Source organism: Colias croceus, chromosome 24 (assembly GCF_905220415.1).
Source record: "Colias croceus chromosome 24, ilColCroc2.1".
Classification (NCBI taxonomy): domain Eukaryota; kingdom Metazoa; phylum Arthropoda; class Insecta; order Lepidoptera; family Pieridae; genus Colias; species Colias croceus.
Window position 1 is genome coordinate 709498 of NC_059560.1, and position 20530 is coordinate 730027.

Here is a 20530-nt window from a genome sequence, read left to right on the forward strand (position 1 = left end):
AAAAGATACTCACAGTACTTACCCGAAGGAACAACGGAACAGTACGACACGTCCTGCTTCCACGCTACCCCGCAGCAACTTACGCATTTTAACTCTTTTTTGCTCAGTTACTCACTCTAACGTTAAAGTATACGATGCTCAATTAATACATTCGTGTATAACTTTGCCTACCTATAGCTAGAATAGTTCTGGAAACGTTTAAATTTCGAATTACTTTTATAGGTCGGTAATACCTTCAGATTTTCGATGGGTCGTTGATAGCTGCGTTTACCTTATTTCTTGAATAAATTTATCATCGAATCCGTAGACTCAAAGCGGGAGTTGTAAAGTAAAACACACAACTAACAACAAAATATTTATTTCCAATAAAAACATTACATATAACATTCAAAATATTTTTCATTTCCATAGTGATCACCTGGTCATTGCTATGCTAATCTAACAGTCTATATCGGCATATACCTCCATTTTGATAAAAAAACACTCTGTATAAAAATCAAAAACTTTGCCATTTTCATAAAAAACACCCTAATTTAATTTAGTCTAGTAGTCTAATTCTGCATATACCGCCTAGCCAAGATAACCCTACTCTGAGGCACTCGGCATTCCGTCAACTGGTGTACTCGGTCACTTCTCTCGAAGGCTGGGTCCTCACATAGGTTCCTGAGGGCGTCTCGTACTTGGGTGTCGTTGAATGGTTGTTCTAGGGTATCTGTGACGCGGGAGAGCCAGCGGGCTTCTATGCAACTGTGAGGAAAATTGGTGTTTAGAAGTAAGAAATGTATTTGTAGTGTAGTGGTAAATGGTTTAATCTATGCTTAATCGATTCGAAAGTGCTTCTAGAAGAAGTTTAATTTAATAGATAAATGTTTAAAAATAGAGCAAATTATAGCTATATTTGGGCAAATTATACTAGGTATATATCTATTATAGTAGTAGGTATACTATATATCTATAGTAGGATAATAGTATTACACGCTACACTATATCCAGTAGTAGGATAACAATATTACACGCTATACTATATCCAGTAGTAGGATAATAATATGTAGTATTACACGCTACACTACTATATCCAGTAGTAGGATAATATAACATATTACGCAGGACAAGGGTTAGCTGGAACCAATAGGTTGATGGGGGTCGCAGACCAACAGATCGGGGGTTGGGGGTGGATAGTATAATTCTTCAGCCTGGAAGCACTTTTGTCACCCCTCTTCGTCATGTGACGTTCCTGTAATCATTGTTTATTTGCTTTGAAGTAATTGATTGTAATTGTTCCTTTAAACAGACCTTATCAGTTTTTAACCGACTTAGGTTATCAATTCGGCCGGTTTTTTTTATGTATGTACACCGACTACTCCGAGGTTTCTGAACCGATTTACGTGATTCTTTTTTTGTTCGATGCGGGATGGTGTCGAATTGGTCCCATAAAAATTTTATTCGGATAGGCCCAGTAATTATTATTTTATGAGCATTTTTGTCTGTATTTGTAAATGTTGCAAGTGCAAGTTTGAAGTCGGTTGTTTTTAACGCAGTTATCACTTGTTTTATAGAATTTCGTGCAATTAAAATATATTGCAATTTAATCAAAAACCCCACTTATTGTGTATTATAAATATATGTATAACATTGAAATAAGCGAAATTGGCTTACTTAATTGCTACTATTTCTTATGGTGAAAGTTTCATGAAAATCTGTTCAGTAATTAAATAAAAGATAGACCTGTTAAATATTTATTTACCTTTAGTTACTCGTATGTAACAAATTTATTTAATTGGGGCGTAAAGGAATGTAATTTGAGACGTTAGGTTCCTAATTTGTAGGGCAAGTGGTCAATTAAACCCAATCTGTAAATGTATCGTTTATTCTTATCCTATTATTTTACTTTTTATACATTACTAGCTTCCCGCCCGCGGCTTCGCCCGCTTGCTCTAAATTATATACTTAAACCTTCCTCTTAAATCACTCTATCTATTAAAAAAACCGCATCAAAATCCGTTGCGTAGTTTGAAAGATTTAAGCATACAAAGGGACATAGGGACAGAGAAAGTACTTTGTTTTGTACTATGTAGTGATTTAGTATTTATAAAAGCAATGTAGAAGCAAGAGATTTTAAGTCAAATTTCTGAAGTGTTTACAAAAATTTTAATTCAGATTTTTTAAAGACACATAAAGAAATAAATATTTTAGGACAATTAGTAATATTATAGGCTTTCGCTTGTGTTATGAAAACCAAATGTCTGATAAACATACATATTATATAATTTTAAATAAATACTTATATATAGATAACATAATGCAATTGTTCCATATTATTTCGATTTTTATTATAAAAAGTAAAAACTGCGACCGGTTTAGTTAAAAAGTGGAACAAGTCAATTGTTGTGTCTATTTAAACAAAATAATTATAAAATGCAGTTTCATCAAGATAAGTATAAAAATAACTGCGTTAAAAACAACCGACTTCAAAAACGGAAAAGTAAGAAATAAAAAAGATTTGATATTATTAATTACTACATATTATTTTTATGTGCTATTTACTAAAAAGGTTTGATGTCGGTGCATGGGCTTAATACTAAGTGCTTAGTGTTTGGCACCGACTTCAAACCTATTTAATAAATAGCACATAAAAATAATATGTAGTAATTAATAATATCAAATCTTTTTTATTTCTTACTTTTCCGTTTTTGAAGTCGGTTGTTTTTAACGCAGTTATTTTTATTTAATACTTTTTAGTGTATTATTCAACACGAATCAAACGAGCCCAAACTCGATACCTAAAGTTGAGTTCCTATGGCCACCTTCCGATTCCATCATCAGATCAGCTCCATGTCATGATAATGTTTCATCGCTATCCAATTTACATTCGTATACAAAATTTCAGCTCAATCGGTTACCGGGAAGTGAATCAAAGTTACTTGCTACATTGAAATTAAGTCATCGAGTACAGACAAAAATGCTCATAAAATAAAAACTACTAGGCCTAGCCGAATAAAATTTTTATGGGACCAATTCGACACCATCCCGCATCGAACAAAAAAAGAATCACGTAAATCGGTTCAGAAACCTCGGAGTAATCGGTGTACATACATAAAAAAAAAAAAAAAAAAAAAAATATACCGGCCGAATTGATAACCTCCTCCTTTTTTTTGAAGTCGGTTAAAAAATTATATGAATGCTTGTGATAAAAATGTATATAATAAGGACATTACTAACATAGTAGTACGTAATTTGGATATACTCCCGTATCTTCTCAGCAATGAGGCGGAAGGTCAGGTCGAGCTGATGCAGTGAAGGTTGCTTATCACCAAGGAGGTTCGCGAAGGGTTCCATGCTGCAGTCCAGGGTCCTGCTAAGGATAGCTTTATAGTGAAGTAGTTTTTTAGAGATAATGACAGATTTAACATGGTTAAAAGAGAAACTAAACAGTTTCTTGGCTCTTCTCTATTGAAACTGTTTTCTGAACTGGTGGTAAATCTATGTTATGAAATGTTAGAGCTCGTGTTTGAGATAAGAAAGATGTACACGCTAAATTTAGGGAGACTGTTAATTATAGATTAGGTACTGTATATTTTTGGTATTTTATTTCAAAGTTACGTAGTTGCACATAGTGGTTAAGGCATATAAATGGCGTTTTTACTAAGCTTATTCCATTATACAAGAATAACATGTATAGTTTAAGACTACCTATATTTATGACTTTTGAAACTCTTGAGGTGCTTCTTTTTAAAAGTGGATATTAAAGTTTCAAGGTATCGTATTACATCCCATGGGATAGAAAAAAGATATGACGTGAAGCGGAAATGAAAAATTATATTACGAAGTTAAGGCTGGTTGTAGAGCTTGACCGACCATCAATGCGACGTCAGTCGCGCTTGTCATATGTATGGAAATTCATAAAACCGTTCATAGCTAGACTGACCATACGCACGCGTATTGTCATGCGCATTAGTGTCATAGTCATACAATTGTTGATGCGTATCGTCAGGACCGACGGTACGCACTGACGGTCGGTCAAGCTCTGCAACCAGCGTTATTGTGCTATGTTATCTTAATTTTACTAAATCCTTCAAACCGGCCACATTTGAAATCAAGTTTATATGTATTAAAAACATTGGAAAAATAGTTTTTTCTGCTACACGTGTAAAAGATGGTTAACTGAATTCAAAATGTATTATTGACTTTTAAGATAAATACTGGAATGAAGATAGTTTTCAAATAGATTTATTGATTCCGCTGTTGTAAGCCAAGTAACGCCCCTCAGTTGATTTCAAAGGAATTTCAAGTTGATTTATTACTTGAACGGAATTCAATTATTATTTCGTTTAAAATAAATAAAATTATGTAAGTTTTAATAAAATAAATACAAGTCAATAACTGCGTTAAAAACAACCGACTTCAAACTTTTACAAATACAGACAAAAATGCTCATAAAATAAAAACTACTGGGCCTATCCGAATAAAATTTTTATGGACCAATTCGACACCATCCCGCATCGAACAAAAAAAGAATCACGTAAATCGGTTCAGAAACCTCGGAGTAATCGGTGTACATACATAAAAAAAAACATACCGGCCGAATTGATATCCTCCTCCTTTTTTTTGAAGTCGGTTAAAAAAACTAAAATTTTAAAGAATAACAGCTTTTATTTTTATCTTATATAAGTTTTATGAGTAATTTACTGTTTTAAGTTCTCAGGCAAAAAAGCTCATATTACGGTTTAAGCTAAATTCCACGTTCGTAGAAGTCTCATGTTGACTATTCTATATATATTTCAGGACAATTTTCACACACAGGCATAGCACGATCTGATCCCATACTAAGCTTTCGCTTGTACACCCAGACACAGAGCTAACATCTATGTTCATCAAACAAATATATCTATGACTAGCTGTACCGCGCGGTTTCACCCGCATTGCTCCGTTCCTGTTGGTCTTAGCGTCATAATATATATAGACTTCCTCGATAAATGAGCTATCTAACACCGAAAGAAGAACTATTTTCTTGATTAGCGCGTTCAAACAAACAAACTCTTCAGCTTTATAATATTAGTAGAGATTTACGATAATCTCACGATTATTAATAGCTTAGAGCAAGATTAATAGGATCCAGTATTATTTCCAAATTATTTTTTTCATTCTGAATTTAATGAATTCTAATATTAATTGAGAGATGAAATTTTGAGTTTTGTCCACATGGCCATAATTAATTGCTCTAGCTAAACACAACAAAAAGCGGTCTTAACTCCATTACGTAATACTAATACTCATCTCAATATACTCAAGTAGGTACTATTTTTAGATCAGTATTATTCCATATAAACCAAAACAAAACGATGACGTCACAGGGCAAAGCACTTACCGTAATTAACGAAATATTGGCAGGCCTGGAAGAACTAAATATAACATTTCTTTGTTACCGAAAAGAAAGCGGAAGTTTTTATTATAAATGTGCTGTATTTGTATGTTTATTGGTATTTTATTTTAAGGAAAAAACTACGTGAAATTGAGTGTGTCTTCCTAACTGAAGATATCAACAAAGGGTTTTAAAATTGACAAAATGTAAGTCAGTAATACATAAAGAAAATAATCTCATTCATCGATGTATGAATGTAGGTAGTTAAAGAATAAAGATTGTTACATTTCTTAGACATAATATTCTTAAGTATTTTATTTATAAGATGCACCTTTTTCGAGATTCGCGATATAATAATTAGTGTCAAAAGTAAAAACTTTCACTCTATAAGTATGTAGCTCTAGCAAATTTTTTCTTTACATAATATTTTCATTATTTCTTGCGTTCTCATAACGAAAGAATCGCCAATTGACCCATTATTGAAAACTGACAGACATACAATCCTACATTAAAATTTTATGTAACTTTTACCTTATACGACAATGTTCTATTAGTAACATGAATTTACAAAAATCCGTATGTCAACTCTACTCACTGTACACAGTGTACGGTGTACCCTAACATTTATTTTACCAAATCGTATATTTACAAATCAAATTATTAAATATGTATGTACGTTTAAATACGTAATATTTATAAATAATAGGAAGTACGGAAGAGAAACGATTGACATTGAATTATATACTATATAGCGGTCCGCCCCGGCTTCGCCCGTGGTACATATTAACGTTTTCTCTGCATAAGAACCATCCTCGTACTTCAAGGAATATAATAAAAAAAGAATTATCGAAATCGGTTCAGCCGTTCTCGAGTTATGGAATTACAACGAAAAGTGGCATTGATTTTTATATATTAGATTAAGCTAAATTCCACGTTCGTAGAAGTCTCATGTTGACTATTCTATATATATTTCAGGACAATTTTCACACACAGGCATAGCACGATCTGATCCCATACTAAGCTTTCGCTTGTACACCCAGACACAGAGCTAACATCTATGTTCATCAAACAAATATATCTATGATTCATCACCTCTTGGTGGGAATCGAATCCACAACCTCTGGCTTGGAAGGCAGGGTCACTACCAACCGAGCCAACCGGTCAGTCAAAACTCGATACCTTAACTTTTTTGAAGTCGAAAGTTTTGACCACAAAGCTATTCCCTATGAATCGATAAAAATCACTTAATTCAATATAATTGCGTTTGATTGGCACATCATTGCAGCCGTCACCCGGCGTCATCAAGACAACATTACGCGTGTCACTCAGCGCTGACGTCACATCACAACTATTAATTATAACATCTCATTAAGTGGATTGAATTATAATTGAATTGTGAGCGTGACGGATAGTGCGCGTTATAAGCTATGTCAGGAGGTAACCATGATGTCATAAAGCAGGATTGTTTCCAGTGTGGGAAAGTGATGGTGCTTAGAACTTATACAAATACTAGTTTTTCGCCCGCGCAGACAAAGAAAAACCCGCATAGTCCCCGTTCCCGTGGGATTTCCGGGATTGCGTCATTTTCCCGGGATAAAAAGTAGCCTATGTCCTTTCTCGGGTATCAAAATATCTCCATACCAAATTTCATGCAAATTGATTCAGTAGTTTAGGCGTGATTGAGTAACAGACAGATAGACAGAGTTACTTTCGCATTTATAATATTAGTATGGATAAAGTGCTGTAATTTTTCCATACTGGAGTTAAATACTGTTTTAAGATATTAGATTTCTTTGTGAAACAGTTTTTTGAGACCAATATTTTTTGCGTGATTTATTATTATATAGTTTTTAACGTCGTGTTATCTTTCTTTGCTTGACGTATGCCTATGCTTTTATAAGATTCAGTAATTGAGTTAATATTAACAATTTATTGAATATGTTTTTTTGAATATGTTTATATTATTGTTAAATCTGGGATATCTGTCATATGGTAACAGGAGATCAGTAATATTTAATAACTATGTAATTAATACGGATGAATGTTAATGTACTGACATTTCATATTCGTAATAATAACATATTTATGATATTTATAGTAATACTAGTTTACCGCCCGCGGCTTCGCTCGCTTTGTCTAAAACCTGATAAATTATATACTAAAACCTTCCTCTTGAATCACTCTATCTACTAAAAAAACCGCATCAAAATCCGTTGTGTAGTTATAAAGATTTATGCATACAAACGGACATAGGGACAGAGAAAGCGACTTTGTTTTATACTAGGAGAGATGCACTTTACCTAAATATTTCACTAACACTGTCCATAGTGTTGTTAAGCAATTCTTCTCTTTCCTTGTAAATTCTTCTTTTCTCTTCTGTATTCATCTTCTGATCTTCTAATTTTTTTCTTAAGACTCGCAGTTTATTTTGCCGCTTTTCTTCCATCATTTCATTCCAATCCCGTCTGTCCTCTAAATTATAAATACATTATAATTTATAACAAAAAATACATCAACAATAATTTGTTAAAACAGGAGAAAAATAATTAAAAGAGGAGCTCACTTTAACAACTCTATTGAACTTTATGTAAAAAGTTTGTCTGTAATATGTATCGTAAACAGTAAAAATCCTACGTACCTATGCTCCACCATCATTTTCCGTAATAGTCATAACCTGATATTTATTTGTTCTATAATCTTAATATATATAAATCTCGTGTCACAATGTTTGTCCTCAATGGACTCCTACACCACTCAACCGATTATAATAAAATTCGAACACCATGTGCAGTTCGTCCAACTTGAGAGATAGGATAGGTTTTATCCCGGAAATCCCACGGAAAAGGGAACTATGCGGGGTTTTCTCTGAAAACGCGGGCGAAGCCGCGGGCGGATAGCTAGTATATCACTATAATTTAGTTACCAGTTAAATTAAACAAAATACAAACCAATTTCTCTTCGTATTCTCTTCAAGTCTCTGCTCAGGACTTCGTTTTCAGCACAGTAGTCCGTCAACAGTGTGTAAATGGAGAAATTCTCTTGTTCCAATCGATTGAATTCATCAATTATTTTATTAATGTTGTCTTCTTTTGCATAGTCCTATTTATTAACAATATCTTGAATTGCATTATGGCAAAAACGTAACGTTCTTTAAAACAAAAATACCTCTTACGGTGCATTTACATCGAACATAGACCTTGAGCTAGAGCAAGAGCATTCTTCCTTGATCTTTTAGTGTAAACGAAAACTCGTATTTAGTGTTGTTCAGTATTAGAACATTGCATAGAATCTTTTCGAACGCACTACAATGCTCTACGCCTGTTTACACTAGAATTTGACATTGTGGGGTAAGAATGAACATTCGCACATTTGATTTAAATGCACATTTATTTGTTAAATCTAGATATTTTTTAACGTTCCATTTTGCATAGGTACGTTTTTAAATTTTCATATTATGTACTCATAGTATTTTTATTTATTCCAATCCGTGTGAATCTATTGAATACTCAGTATTAAAGTTTAATTTTGACAAGCTTATGAACGTCATAAATATTGTTCCATATTTACAAATTAATTTGTCTGTTAAAAAATTAATCGTTTCGAAATGGACAAAAAGAATTATCCTTTTTAACGTTTATGCGAACGGGGAGATTAAAAAATTAATTTATAGCTTTAATTTCGGAGGGAAGATTCAAATGTGTTGCGATTTTCCACAAAAATGTAGGATCGTATATCTAAATTAACGAAGACAAGGGACACGAAAAACGTATAGATTTTTTTATATAGAAGCTCCTGTTATTAACCCGTTTTGACGTAGTAGAAAGTTAAAGGATTTTTGTTTATAATCACCGGTGTCAAAAATATAAGGGGGCGTCCATAAATTACGTAAGGTGTTATTTAAATTTTGTGACACGTAATTTATGGACGGCCCGTAAACCAAATTCCAATATATTATATTTTAATTGTTGTACTTTTACTTCTGATAAGTTTATTTACTAGAAAGAGCAGAATGCCTTATAACTTTGAGGATTATGTCACTACCAATTAAGCTAATCGGTCAGTCAAATTATTTATTAATTTACCCTTATCTTTATTTAAATCTTACCGTGACTTCATTAATGATTTTAACGTGGTGCTCAAACTCTTTCTTTATATCTTCTTCTTCTTTTATCTTGTCTGCTATTTCTCTCTCTTCTTGCTTCCTATTGATGCGCATGACTCCCTTTCTAGCGAGAAAGTGGTATAGTTTCATCTCGTGGTCGAAGGCTTTTTGTAGATCACGCATTTCCTGAAAATAATAATTATTAATATACATTTTTATGTTTTATATCTAATGTTAATAATGTAATGATTATTAATAATCTATACTAATTTTATAAAGCTGAAGGGTTTGTTTGTTTGAATATTATAAACATATATAAAACACAATATTGCAAAGAGTAAAAATGAGGTGCTAGCAAGAGTGATAATCTCTTCGAAAGGACATATAAAATTAAAATATTTATATTTATGATTCAGAGTTAAAAAAAAAGAAATTTAACAAATGACATTCATCATTAAATCAACTAACAATAAGTTTCCTAGACAAAGTTTCTTTGTATTACTACGATGTTTTCTCCGTACATTTTTAAGTTTTTTGTAAGCTTTGTGAATGGTAACATATGAAATAAATTTGCATTCTAAAGTATAACTTTGTACTGGCTAATGGACACAGGCTAGTTTAATTAACCTGTTGTAAATTTAACAGCTTTATACATCATTCATGCATTTATAACGTGAAGGAAACAGGTCAGTATTCAGTAATTATAAGACTAGATGGTTAGGAAAATTTATTTGAAATTGTACGTGTATTTTTCATATTTTATGATTCTGAAAATTGGTACAGTCCGTAATAACTTTGAAGATTGGTTTTGTTAGAAATCATGTGTAGAATTTTTATATTTATTTTGTAAGGACTAATATATACAACAAGCTATGCTGCGCGGTTTCACCTTCGGACAAATTCGCAAAAGCAAATTTTCTATTGCTTATCTGTTAGTCTGATAGGTACATAAACGTCATAAAAGTCGTTACCTAATTAAAAAAATGATGTCGCGTGAAAGAGCAACATATATGTATACAAACGTTCTTACGAACTTTTATACTATTAGTAGGATTTTAAATAGTTATACGCTGTTCGCTATTGGATATGTCTTATCTAGTTGAAGTATATTCGTTGGTATAAAAATATGTTTCAGTATATACTAGGAATAGAGAATCTAAGGCAATTAACTCTTAATGGTGTCATCAAAATTGATTGACAATACAGATAAGAATATCTAGTAAATTGAGCGGTGAAATATTTAAAAACTCTTGATTGACTCGTGGCACGGGAATTATAAGCTTTAGTTTGTGACGCCTGTATGTTTTTTTATCCCTTTCACACCTAACTTGGTCACCCCCACAGAAAGAGATAAAAAAACATACTGGCGTCATTCAAGGTCATATTTTCTTGTGACAAGTTAATGTTCATAGTGCAATCTCCAGTGTATTAGATATAAGCTTCTTGGGTGAAATATTTAAAAACTCTTGATTGACTTGTGGCACGGGAATTAAGCTTTAGTTTGTGTTTTAATAATCGTGCTTTAGAAATGAGAAAAAAAATGTATAAAAAGTAGCTTAGGTTAAAAGTATGTAGGTAACTTGGTTAGGCAAGAGTAACAGTAAAATTTTAATATATTTTTATGCAAAGTTCATTCTACAGTTCAAATAAAAGTAAGTAACTCTACTGAAGATTTTTAATAGTATTTAATTTTTAATGAAGTGTGATACAATTTTTTTTTTGATGATAGGGAAGCGCTTGACCACAATCTCGCCTGATGTTAAGCTGAGATGTGGCCTATGGAACGCGCTTCCCTAGAAGGTAACTGTTCACTCTACGCTTGAATACAGTATACTTCCTCAATTATTGTTTGCTAAAAGACTAAAGAATTACCTATAATTGAAGTAAACTAATTAACCTTATTATTTGCTGCTATTTTTCAAAAACTCTACATTACAAATAGCACATTTTTTTTTTCTTTTTTAGAAACTTTACTTGTCTTAAATTGAACCAGCTTTTCTGTTTCATTATAAACTATTCACAATATCTCCAATCTGTTTATGCAAGTATTATAAGGACTAGTTTACGACCATTGCATAGTGGCTGTTATCAGCTTAACTGTTATAATTTGCTAGCTAAAACCAACAACGTTTTCGCCGCTTTAGTTCATCTGACTTGTTTATTTGCTTAATATTTGTAGCACCCATATTACCAATAACATAAATACAAGACAATTTGCTTTTCACATTGTCTTAAATATCTATACTTTAATATTATAAAGCTGAAGAGTTTGTTTGAATGCGCTAATCTCGGGAACTACTGCTCCGATTTGAAAAATTCTTTCTGTGTTATTCTCCATTCATCGAGGAAGGCTAGATATATCATCTTGTTAAGACCAACAGGAGTTGAGCACTGCGGGTAAAACTGCGGAGCACACAAACAAACAATATCTTCAGCTTTATAATATTAGTATAGATTTCACACCTGGACTTGCACCATCTGATCCAGGTTTCCCTTTTCCTGCACAGACCGTAGCTTGGCACACCACTCGTCACGCTGGTCATACGCCAGCGTGGAAGATTCGAAGAGATCTGTTAGAAACTTCTTGCCTTTCTTGAGAGCGTTCAGCATTTTCGACCAGGCTTCGTTGAATATTGCCCTACAAAATGCTAATTTGTATTTTTAGTTTTGTAAAATATCTTTACAATTTCTTTAGTTTGCAAGATTTAGAGCTATTTGTTTATTTTACATATGGATTAAAACTATTTCTTAAAAATAAGATTTTCGGTGATATAGTAGATATTATATAATTCAAATTTATGTTTAGTATAGTATAATATGTTCTAATAACAAGTATGATAGTGTTTTCTTTTTATTTTATTTATTTTTTGTTTGTTTATTTATTGAAATAAACGTGAATTGGCACGTCAAAATCTATTCATGCATTAAACCCAATTGTTAGTAATTTTGCTTCAAAGAGCAACCTCATCTAAACATCCATGAAAATTTAAATTTACATTTCTAATAATTTAAACATAATTAAGACCATAAAATAGGGAACAACTTGGACAATAATGGTTGTTGTAAGCTCACAGAAAAGATACAATTAGACGACCGACGTTTCACTTTAATAAAGTTCAAAAATACTTTTGTGGGTCAAGATATTCGTTTTCATAGTAGAATTCCTTGTAATGTAACTGGGTTAAGTGCGAAAAAATTCAACATTGGGTAAATTGACTTAAAAACCTCGATTATATAATTCAAAAAGTGTCTGTCGGATTTCTTGGTCATCTCCGCTAAAACTACGTGTTTCCAAAAGGGTCTAAAAAACTAGTAGTGGCTAGTATTGTGTCATAATTATAATAAACTCTTAAAAAGTTTACATGCTGTAAAAAGAAGCCTCTATCACACTAACGTAACTATCTCTAGGCACAAAATTCATATCATAAAATCGCTCCGATGCGACGTGAAGGATGACAATCAAACACATGCGTTCACATTTATAATATTCTATCTTTCCGCCTGCAGCTTCGCCCGCTTTGTCTAAAACTTAACAAATTACATTCTAAAACCTTCCTCTTGAACCATTCTATCTATTTAAAAAATACCGCATCAAAATCCGCTGCGTAGTTTTAAAGATATAAGCATAGATACATAGGGACATAGGGATTAATTAAAAAAAAAGTTTTTTTTTAATTCATTAAAAATGTCCTGTCCAGGATTTTCCCAGTCAACCCATTTTTAATATATTTTTTAATAGACTAAATTTATTATAAAATTGGTCTCATTCTATTATCACGCCGTTGAATTTCGCCTTATGTTCGGATCTTAGACCAATAGAGTTTACCTGTCATTCAGCATATGTTCGATTTCTTCTCGAATTTTCTTATTTTCTGACTGGACAGTATTAAATCTCAACATGGCGGCTTCTAATTTATTTTCTGTTGAAGCTAGTCGATTCTCACTTAGCAGGCGACGTTCTTCTAACTGTGAAATATTTGTTTATTAATAAAAGTAACACATTTATAGACATAGATATTTTTTTTCAATTACTTATACATATTATATACTTCATTTTCTTTTAAAAATGATCCTTATAAAAATTAATATGAACGTCTTTATACATTTTCTTCGATACATTATTTCATATATATTTTAGTTTTTATACATGAATTTATAATTATAGAGTCATAGCGAAATGGCAAAAGTTTCGCTGCGACATGAAATCGTAATTCTAACGTCCCCTGATAACACTTTATATTTTAACAGTTTTCTTTTAATATTGACATACTGTTACTCGTGATATTTGAAGTGAAACTTCTTTAGACGCTTGACAGTAAAATTTCAAGTTCGCTTCATGGCAATACCATCACGTCATGGAGTAAGGCGACGATTTTGGTATCTTTGAATTTTGCCAAAGTAATTTCACTTCTGACACGTGTGCTTGGCACACACGCTCTTTTTTATTTTAACCGATGTCACGAACAACAACTAGACTAGTAACACAAAACGATGATACATTGTAATCTCAACTCAAGGGACCGAAACACTCGTCATAAAGTGGAATTATATCCGGTGTAAAGTTTTTGATGGATTAACTTTTATCAATCGATTTTGATTGTTACCGAACGTACATGTTCGAATATTTGATACTCTTTCTTCGTTTTATAGCTTGATGTATGTGGCTTTGAATGAAAGAGTTTTTAGTGAAGTTATGGGATTATATGGGAGGTAATAATATAGTTAACTAATTTAAGTAATACCTAGTGTGTAAATAGATTATTACGTTAAGGGCTAATTTTTCAATCCTTGGTTAAAACTTATTCATCGAATAACGCATTAAACTTGACATTTTAATATGTTCGTGTAATACTTTATTGGACGAATAAATTTTAACCAAGGATTGAAAAATCGGCTCTAAGTGTTGTTGTTGATTATATTTTGTGTGCCTGGATTTTAGTTTTAATCAATTATGTTTTTAAACTCAAAAAGTCAGCTGAAAAATATTGCTAATTAAAAGTAAGTATATATTAGATATTAAATCGAATTATTCACCCCCTTAAAACAAATTAACGAAACATTAAAATTAAAAAAATATAACGAACTACTACTTTAGTAATATTAATCATCCTACTAATATTATAAATGCGAAAGTTTGTATGGATGTATGGATGTTTGTTACTCTTTCACGTAAAAACTACTGAACCGATTGCAATGAAATTTAGCACACATATAGAGGATAACTTGGATTAACACATAGGATAGTTTTTATCCCGGAAATCCCACGGGAACGGGAACTATGCGCGTTTTCCTTTGCAAACTCGGGTGAAGCCGCGGGCGGAAATCTAGTAGAGTACATAATTCTCTGTACAATTCTTGATTACAAATTTATTCCCATTGTACAAATCCAAAATTAAAGCTTTGTTGCGACAATCGACTACGATTGTACTGAATCACGGCATGATAAATCATAGCTCGGTTTTACAGTTGTTTTGCAATTGCTCTACTGTTCCAGCATCGGGTATAAACATTTTAATTACAACGCTCTCTTATGACGCGAGAGTTTTCAGTCATGGTTTTGGTAGCGAGCGAAGCGATAAGCGAAGCGGCAAGCGTGTCGATAAGTGAAGCGAGGGATAAAGTAGATACTGACTCTCTAGGAATCCATCTCAAACATCTTTCCAGTCTTGATAGCTGTTAGAGAAACAAACTGTCAAGTTTGGTCATTTGGATTTTAGTTTATTTGTTCATTTTGTTTTCACTAATAATATGCTGATTCAATTAAATTGGTTTCAACTTTCATTAATTAAAATGTTTGAAATATATTTAATCTCGTCACAAAAAAGCGACAATTGACGATTTTTGTCTACACTAATATTATAAAGAGGAAAGCTTTGTTTGTTTGTTTGATTGTAATGAATAGGCTCATAAACTACTGGACCGATTTTAAAAATTCTTTCACCATTCGAAAGCTACATTGTCCACGAGTAATATATAGGCTATATTATATTATCACGCTAAGACCAACAGGAGCGGAGCCACGCGGGTGAAATCGCGCGGCACAGCTAGTTTTATATATAGTGACATGTAAGTGTATAGGGAACAATAGTTACATATTAATATCTAAGGAATATAGTTGTTTCCCCATATTTCAGGTATTTGCCTAGATCGTAGAATCAAGTTCATAATGATTATTCTTTCTTCCAGCATATAGCGTTTCACGCTCGCGCTCGCTTCCGCGTTTCCAACAAAACCACGACCTTACGTTTATTTTATTTTTAGGGTTTCATACTTTATAAAGAGGAATGTTTATGGGGTCGTTTTGTTTGGTTGACAGTTAAGACTTTCTCCTGTTCTGTAATTTCCGTACATTCCAACTGTGCAATTATTTTTTATGTGCTATTTGCTTTGAGGTGTAAAGAAACATTGTCTAAGCAATTAAATTGTATAAAGAAAAATGATATAAACAAACTAAAACAAATTATTTTATACAAGATATTGGTTTGTTTAATTGTTGTTGTAATATAATTTTTTCTTTCTTTCAGATGTACCTACACTTTTCAGGTAGAGGTGTTCCCGAACAACTACGACATTGGTGCGTTCAAAAAATGAGCGTATTTGTCATCAAAAGGCCGGCAAAGCACCTGTAGGCTGTAACACCACCAGTGTTACAAGTGTATAGACTGTATGACTACTTAACATCAGATGTTATGTTAATCTATACTAATATTATAAAGCTGAAAAGTTTGTTTGTTTGAACGTGCTAATCTCAGGAACTATTGGTCCGATTAGAAAAATTATTTCGGTGTTAGATAGCCCATTTATCGAGGAGGAATTGTATATCATTACGCTAAGACCAACAGGAGCGGAGCCACGCGGGTGAAACCTCGAAGCGCAGCTAGTAATTAATATAAGTCTACCTGGCTCACCTGCCCCTCAGCTTGATAAGCCTTCACAATTATTATGTGAATAAATCAGTAAAATAATAATAGTAATGTTTTATCTTTTTTATTTCTCAAGCAACTGTCTCACAACCCCAATTGAGAATAAGAAAAAGTTCAAAGTTCTTGCAAAGTTGTCTTGTTTTACAGAAAAATAATTTTAGTTTAAAATTCACGTTGGAGGCTGAAACTTTGTGTTTTAATTAAAACCCGTTAATATTATATACAAATAAACAAAATTGTAGAGGTTGTTTGTGACGTAAAAATTTAAAGTTTTCTAATGTTATTGCAATTTTGTGGAGTCAAATAAATGATCTTTCTTTCTTTCTTTCTAATGCATACTTATAGGACAGTATTCGTAGGTTTAATGGTTCAAATATACGAAATAATAAATTAATTTTTGTTTGAATATTGTTTTATCTAGGTAAGCAAATTAAAATAATACTTTAACTGGCAGATACTACTTATCAAAGACAAACCTAGGTTTTTCTCACAAAAACCTATTTAATAGATTTATTTATAGACATAAATATTTACCTGTCCATTATTGGCGTTTACGATCTTTTTCAACTGCAGCATCCGTTTATTTTTTCTCTGAAGCAATTCGTCCATTTGTGACATCATAGTTATTCCCTCTATAATTTTTAAATTAAATAGGAAATAGGATAGTAGTAGATAAAAGCTTAAGCAAATGAACTTTTTTATTTACTAGCTCAAACTATCGTTGTGCCAAATTTCATACAAATCGGTTTAGTGGTTTAGGCGTGAAGATAGTACAGACGGACGGACAAACTTTATTTCTCATTTATAATATTAGAATGGATTAAATGTAATGCGCGATAAGTTCATAATAATCTTAGAACCGACAACAGAATACGTATAGTAGGCAATCAAAGAAAACCTTTGTTGATAATATATAAAAAAAAATATTAAGTAGGCTATGCGAATTATGTCTGTATATGGTCTTATATTTTAAACAGGCTGATAATAATGATGAGTATTAAGTATTGTTGAAGTGAAACTTCTTTATCGACGTATTTCTGTAAAGTTGCATATAGTAAATTATTTTTTGAAAAATAAGGTCATGAAGAAGTTTCACTTCTTACGTGTGTAGGTACACTAGTACACGCACACATTTTTTTATTTCTTTACCGTCACATTCAAATCCAGTCTTAGTGTAGAGCAATAATGATCTTTGTAGCTCGTTCCTCATTCTTTTGGTATTCTTTTTATGGGCACCAGATCTCGCTATCTGTACATACAGACACATAAATAAACTTATGTATTTATGAACAGATTATAATTATTAGCAATGACGATAAAATTAACTAAGTCTTTTTCGTCTTCTAAGACATGTGAACACAGATGAGGAGATTATCATTAATTGCACTAAAAAAAATTCTTCTATGCTATTTTTATGGATTTATATTATAGTCTGACTTGCAGTAGACCGGACGCATATTGTAGGAAGCAAAAGTAATACTTAAATTCAGATGTTAATTAAACTACACGATCTCTACCTTCGATAATAAATAATAAATTGGTTTAGTAGTCAAAGAAGGCAATTATTATCCATATTTAATAATTATTGATGTAATAAATGGACAGACCAAGTCAAAAACTCATGTGCCACTAATTTTTACACGGTCGTAAGAGACGCCATGGACAGAGACAGGTGGAGGAAAATCATCTGCTCCAAATGCAACCCTGATGCTGACCACGATCCTCAGACATGAGGGACCGACAATAGAGAGATGTAATAATTAACGGCTCTACATTATGCCGAAGTGACTTACTTATATATTTCACATATTAGACAACATATTATAATGTATGTTATTTACTTTCAAATCAGTTCGTATATTTATATACTCCTTCTTCAGAGTTCGTAGCAGCTGATCCTGTCTCCTAAATTGAGGATGCACTCCCATGTTACGGTTTTGTCTGTCTGCTTGTACCATTCGAAACTGGAAGCATAATAATGCATAAGCTCTTCAGTATATTTGTGGTTGTCGAGGACATTTTGGTTCAAATAGAAACTTGGTTTTATCATTAGAAGGGCAGATATTTTGTCTATATATAGATATCATTATTCTCTATATAATATGAATAAAAGTAAGAGGTAAGATTCGGAGTTTGTTTGCTTATTTGCCAGAATGAGCTAATCTCAGGAATTACTGGTTCGAATAACTGTTTTTTTTATTAGTTGGGTAGTCATTTTATAGCGGAAGGCTATATAGCCAAGAATAATGAAAAAATGTTGTAAAATGCAATGAAATTTATTTTTTTATTTGTATAATCTAAGATCTATACTAATAATATTAATATGCAGAGTCTGTATCTCCTTTGTAGGTCAGCTAGTTATTTATGGCCATATGAAATCACCTGTCTCTGAAGACGTAAATGTTCATCTTCCATTTTCTTTATAACTTCCAAATCGTTACTATGTTCAGATGTTGCGTCCATTTTTAGTTAAATTTTGTAAAATTATTACAAATGTTTGACTTGTAAATGATTACTTGACCTACTCGATTACTACTTTTACACAATAATATTGTAATTAAGGTTATCAATATTTTAGGTTTTATGAAGTTTTAAATTAATAGTGCTAGTTTGCAACCAGAATTATTCATATTGTTTGTTTGATTGATTATTTATATTTGTTTGTCTATCTTTTTTACGTAGATAGATATATAATAAACACATAAAGTACATGCTAGATGCAATTAATTTGTTTTACTATTCACTTTTTGCAATCATGCTTTGTATTTTAATCATATGTATGAATATTTGCTAGATTTTCGCCAAGTAGTTTCTGTACCAAATTTCATACAAATCGGTTTTGTGGTTGAGGCGTGAAGAAGAGACAGACATGCAGACAGATAGAGTTAATTCCACATTTATTATATTAGTTAAGATTTGAACCCGGCAGACACCTCTTGATTCGAAAAGGTAGGTAACGTTTAAGGTGATATTGAAATAAATCCCGCTTTAAAACCGTTTTAAGTCGTTCGTCTTAAATTGGCCTATTCATGACAATCTCGTAATAAATGCAATAAACTTTCAATGCATTTCACAAACACGCTGAGGAGACGATTCAGTCTATTCATAGCATGAACATTTTCATTAGGCTTCAGCGGCCGTCTATCACACCGTGGTGTAATATTGTAATGTGTCTAGAAATCTATTTTTATAACTTGAGACGGTTGAACTGTATGTGATGATGATGGTGTAAATGTTAAATAGAGAGATAAATATTTTTGGCCCAAATAAAACATTTGCTTTTATTTATTACAAATTATGGGCTTTACGCTTCAGCTAAATGTTGTTAATATTTAATTTATCAAAATAAATTTTAAGATAAAAACGTAAACTGAAATTCGAGAAAATAGAGTAAACAAAATGAAAATAATTACATTAGGTAATGTTTTGTTAGCTTTGAATATTGCACTTGAATATGTTTTATTTTATAATCCACCATGAAATATTCATGAAATGCAAATCTATAACTGACCGTACCAAAACCGTTTAATACCTTACACATCTAACAACGTAAAAACTCCGCGGTTAAAAATTTAAAAAACAAAGCTTATGCGTCGGTAGTAAAAGATAAACAGTGTTTTAAAATTACCCACAATTACCTTTTAACCTCATTCCGCACGAAGTAGTACAATTACTGGAATAAAATACACCGACAATTTGCTGTTATAATTGCTGGCTTTCATGTTTAATGAAATTTATACAGCTAATTATGTATTACAATTTTAGCGGGAAAAATTGTATGTTTAATTCGCTCATTAAGACGTTATTGTTTAAGTGAAGTAACGTTCTTAATCTTTGGGAATAAGGTTTAATTGATGTTTCAATAAACAATTTAAATATTATATTATTTTTCAGATAGATTAGCATATGTTCAATATATGATTTTATAAATAAACATAGTAATAAATGTTAATTCTTCTTGTTTTGCTTGATTTTTGGTAAATGCAGATTATTAATTTAGTATTATTTATTCAGCCAATTTACTATAATTATTTATTAATAGATAAAAATCGTGTTTCAATTGATAAAATAATAAAAATTGCAAACGAATAAATCGTCGCAATTTATGTTATTTCAAATGAACGGGTATTCAATTTTCCCAAAAAG

The 20530-nt window shown here is 31.8% G+C and overlaps 1 protein-coding gene across 1 annotated transcript; it reads right to left on the reverse strand.

Moving 5' to 3' along the window:
* Positions 1–416: 416 nt before the first annotated feature.
* Positions 417–18847, reverse strand: LOC123702609 (outer dynein arm protein 1-like). Its single transcript, XM_045650369.1, has 12 exons — positions 18767–18847; positions 18226–18348; positions 17534–17633; positions 16919–17016; positions 13288–13427; positions 11925–12099; positions 9465–9647; positions 8308–8458; positions 7660–7831; positions 3220–3352; positions 1104–1234; positions 417–747 (listed from the first exon to the last, which is right to left on the reverse strand). Exons 1-12 carry the CDS (start codon positions 18845–18847, stop codon positions 552–554), a joined length of 1683 nt encoding a protein of 560 aa, XP_045506325.1. The 3' UTR covers positions 417–551.
* Between the last annotated feature and the right edge of the window lie 1683 nt (positions 18848–20530).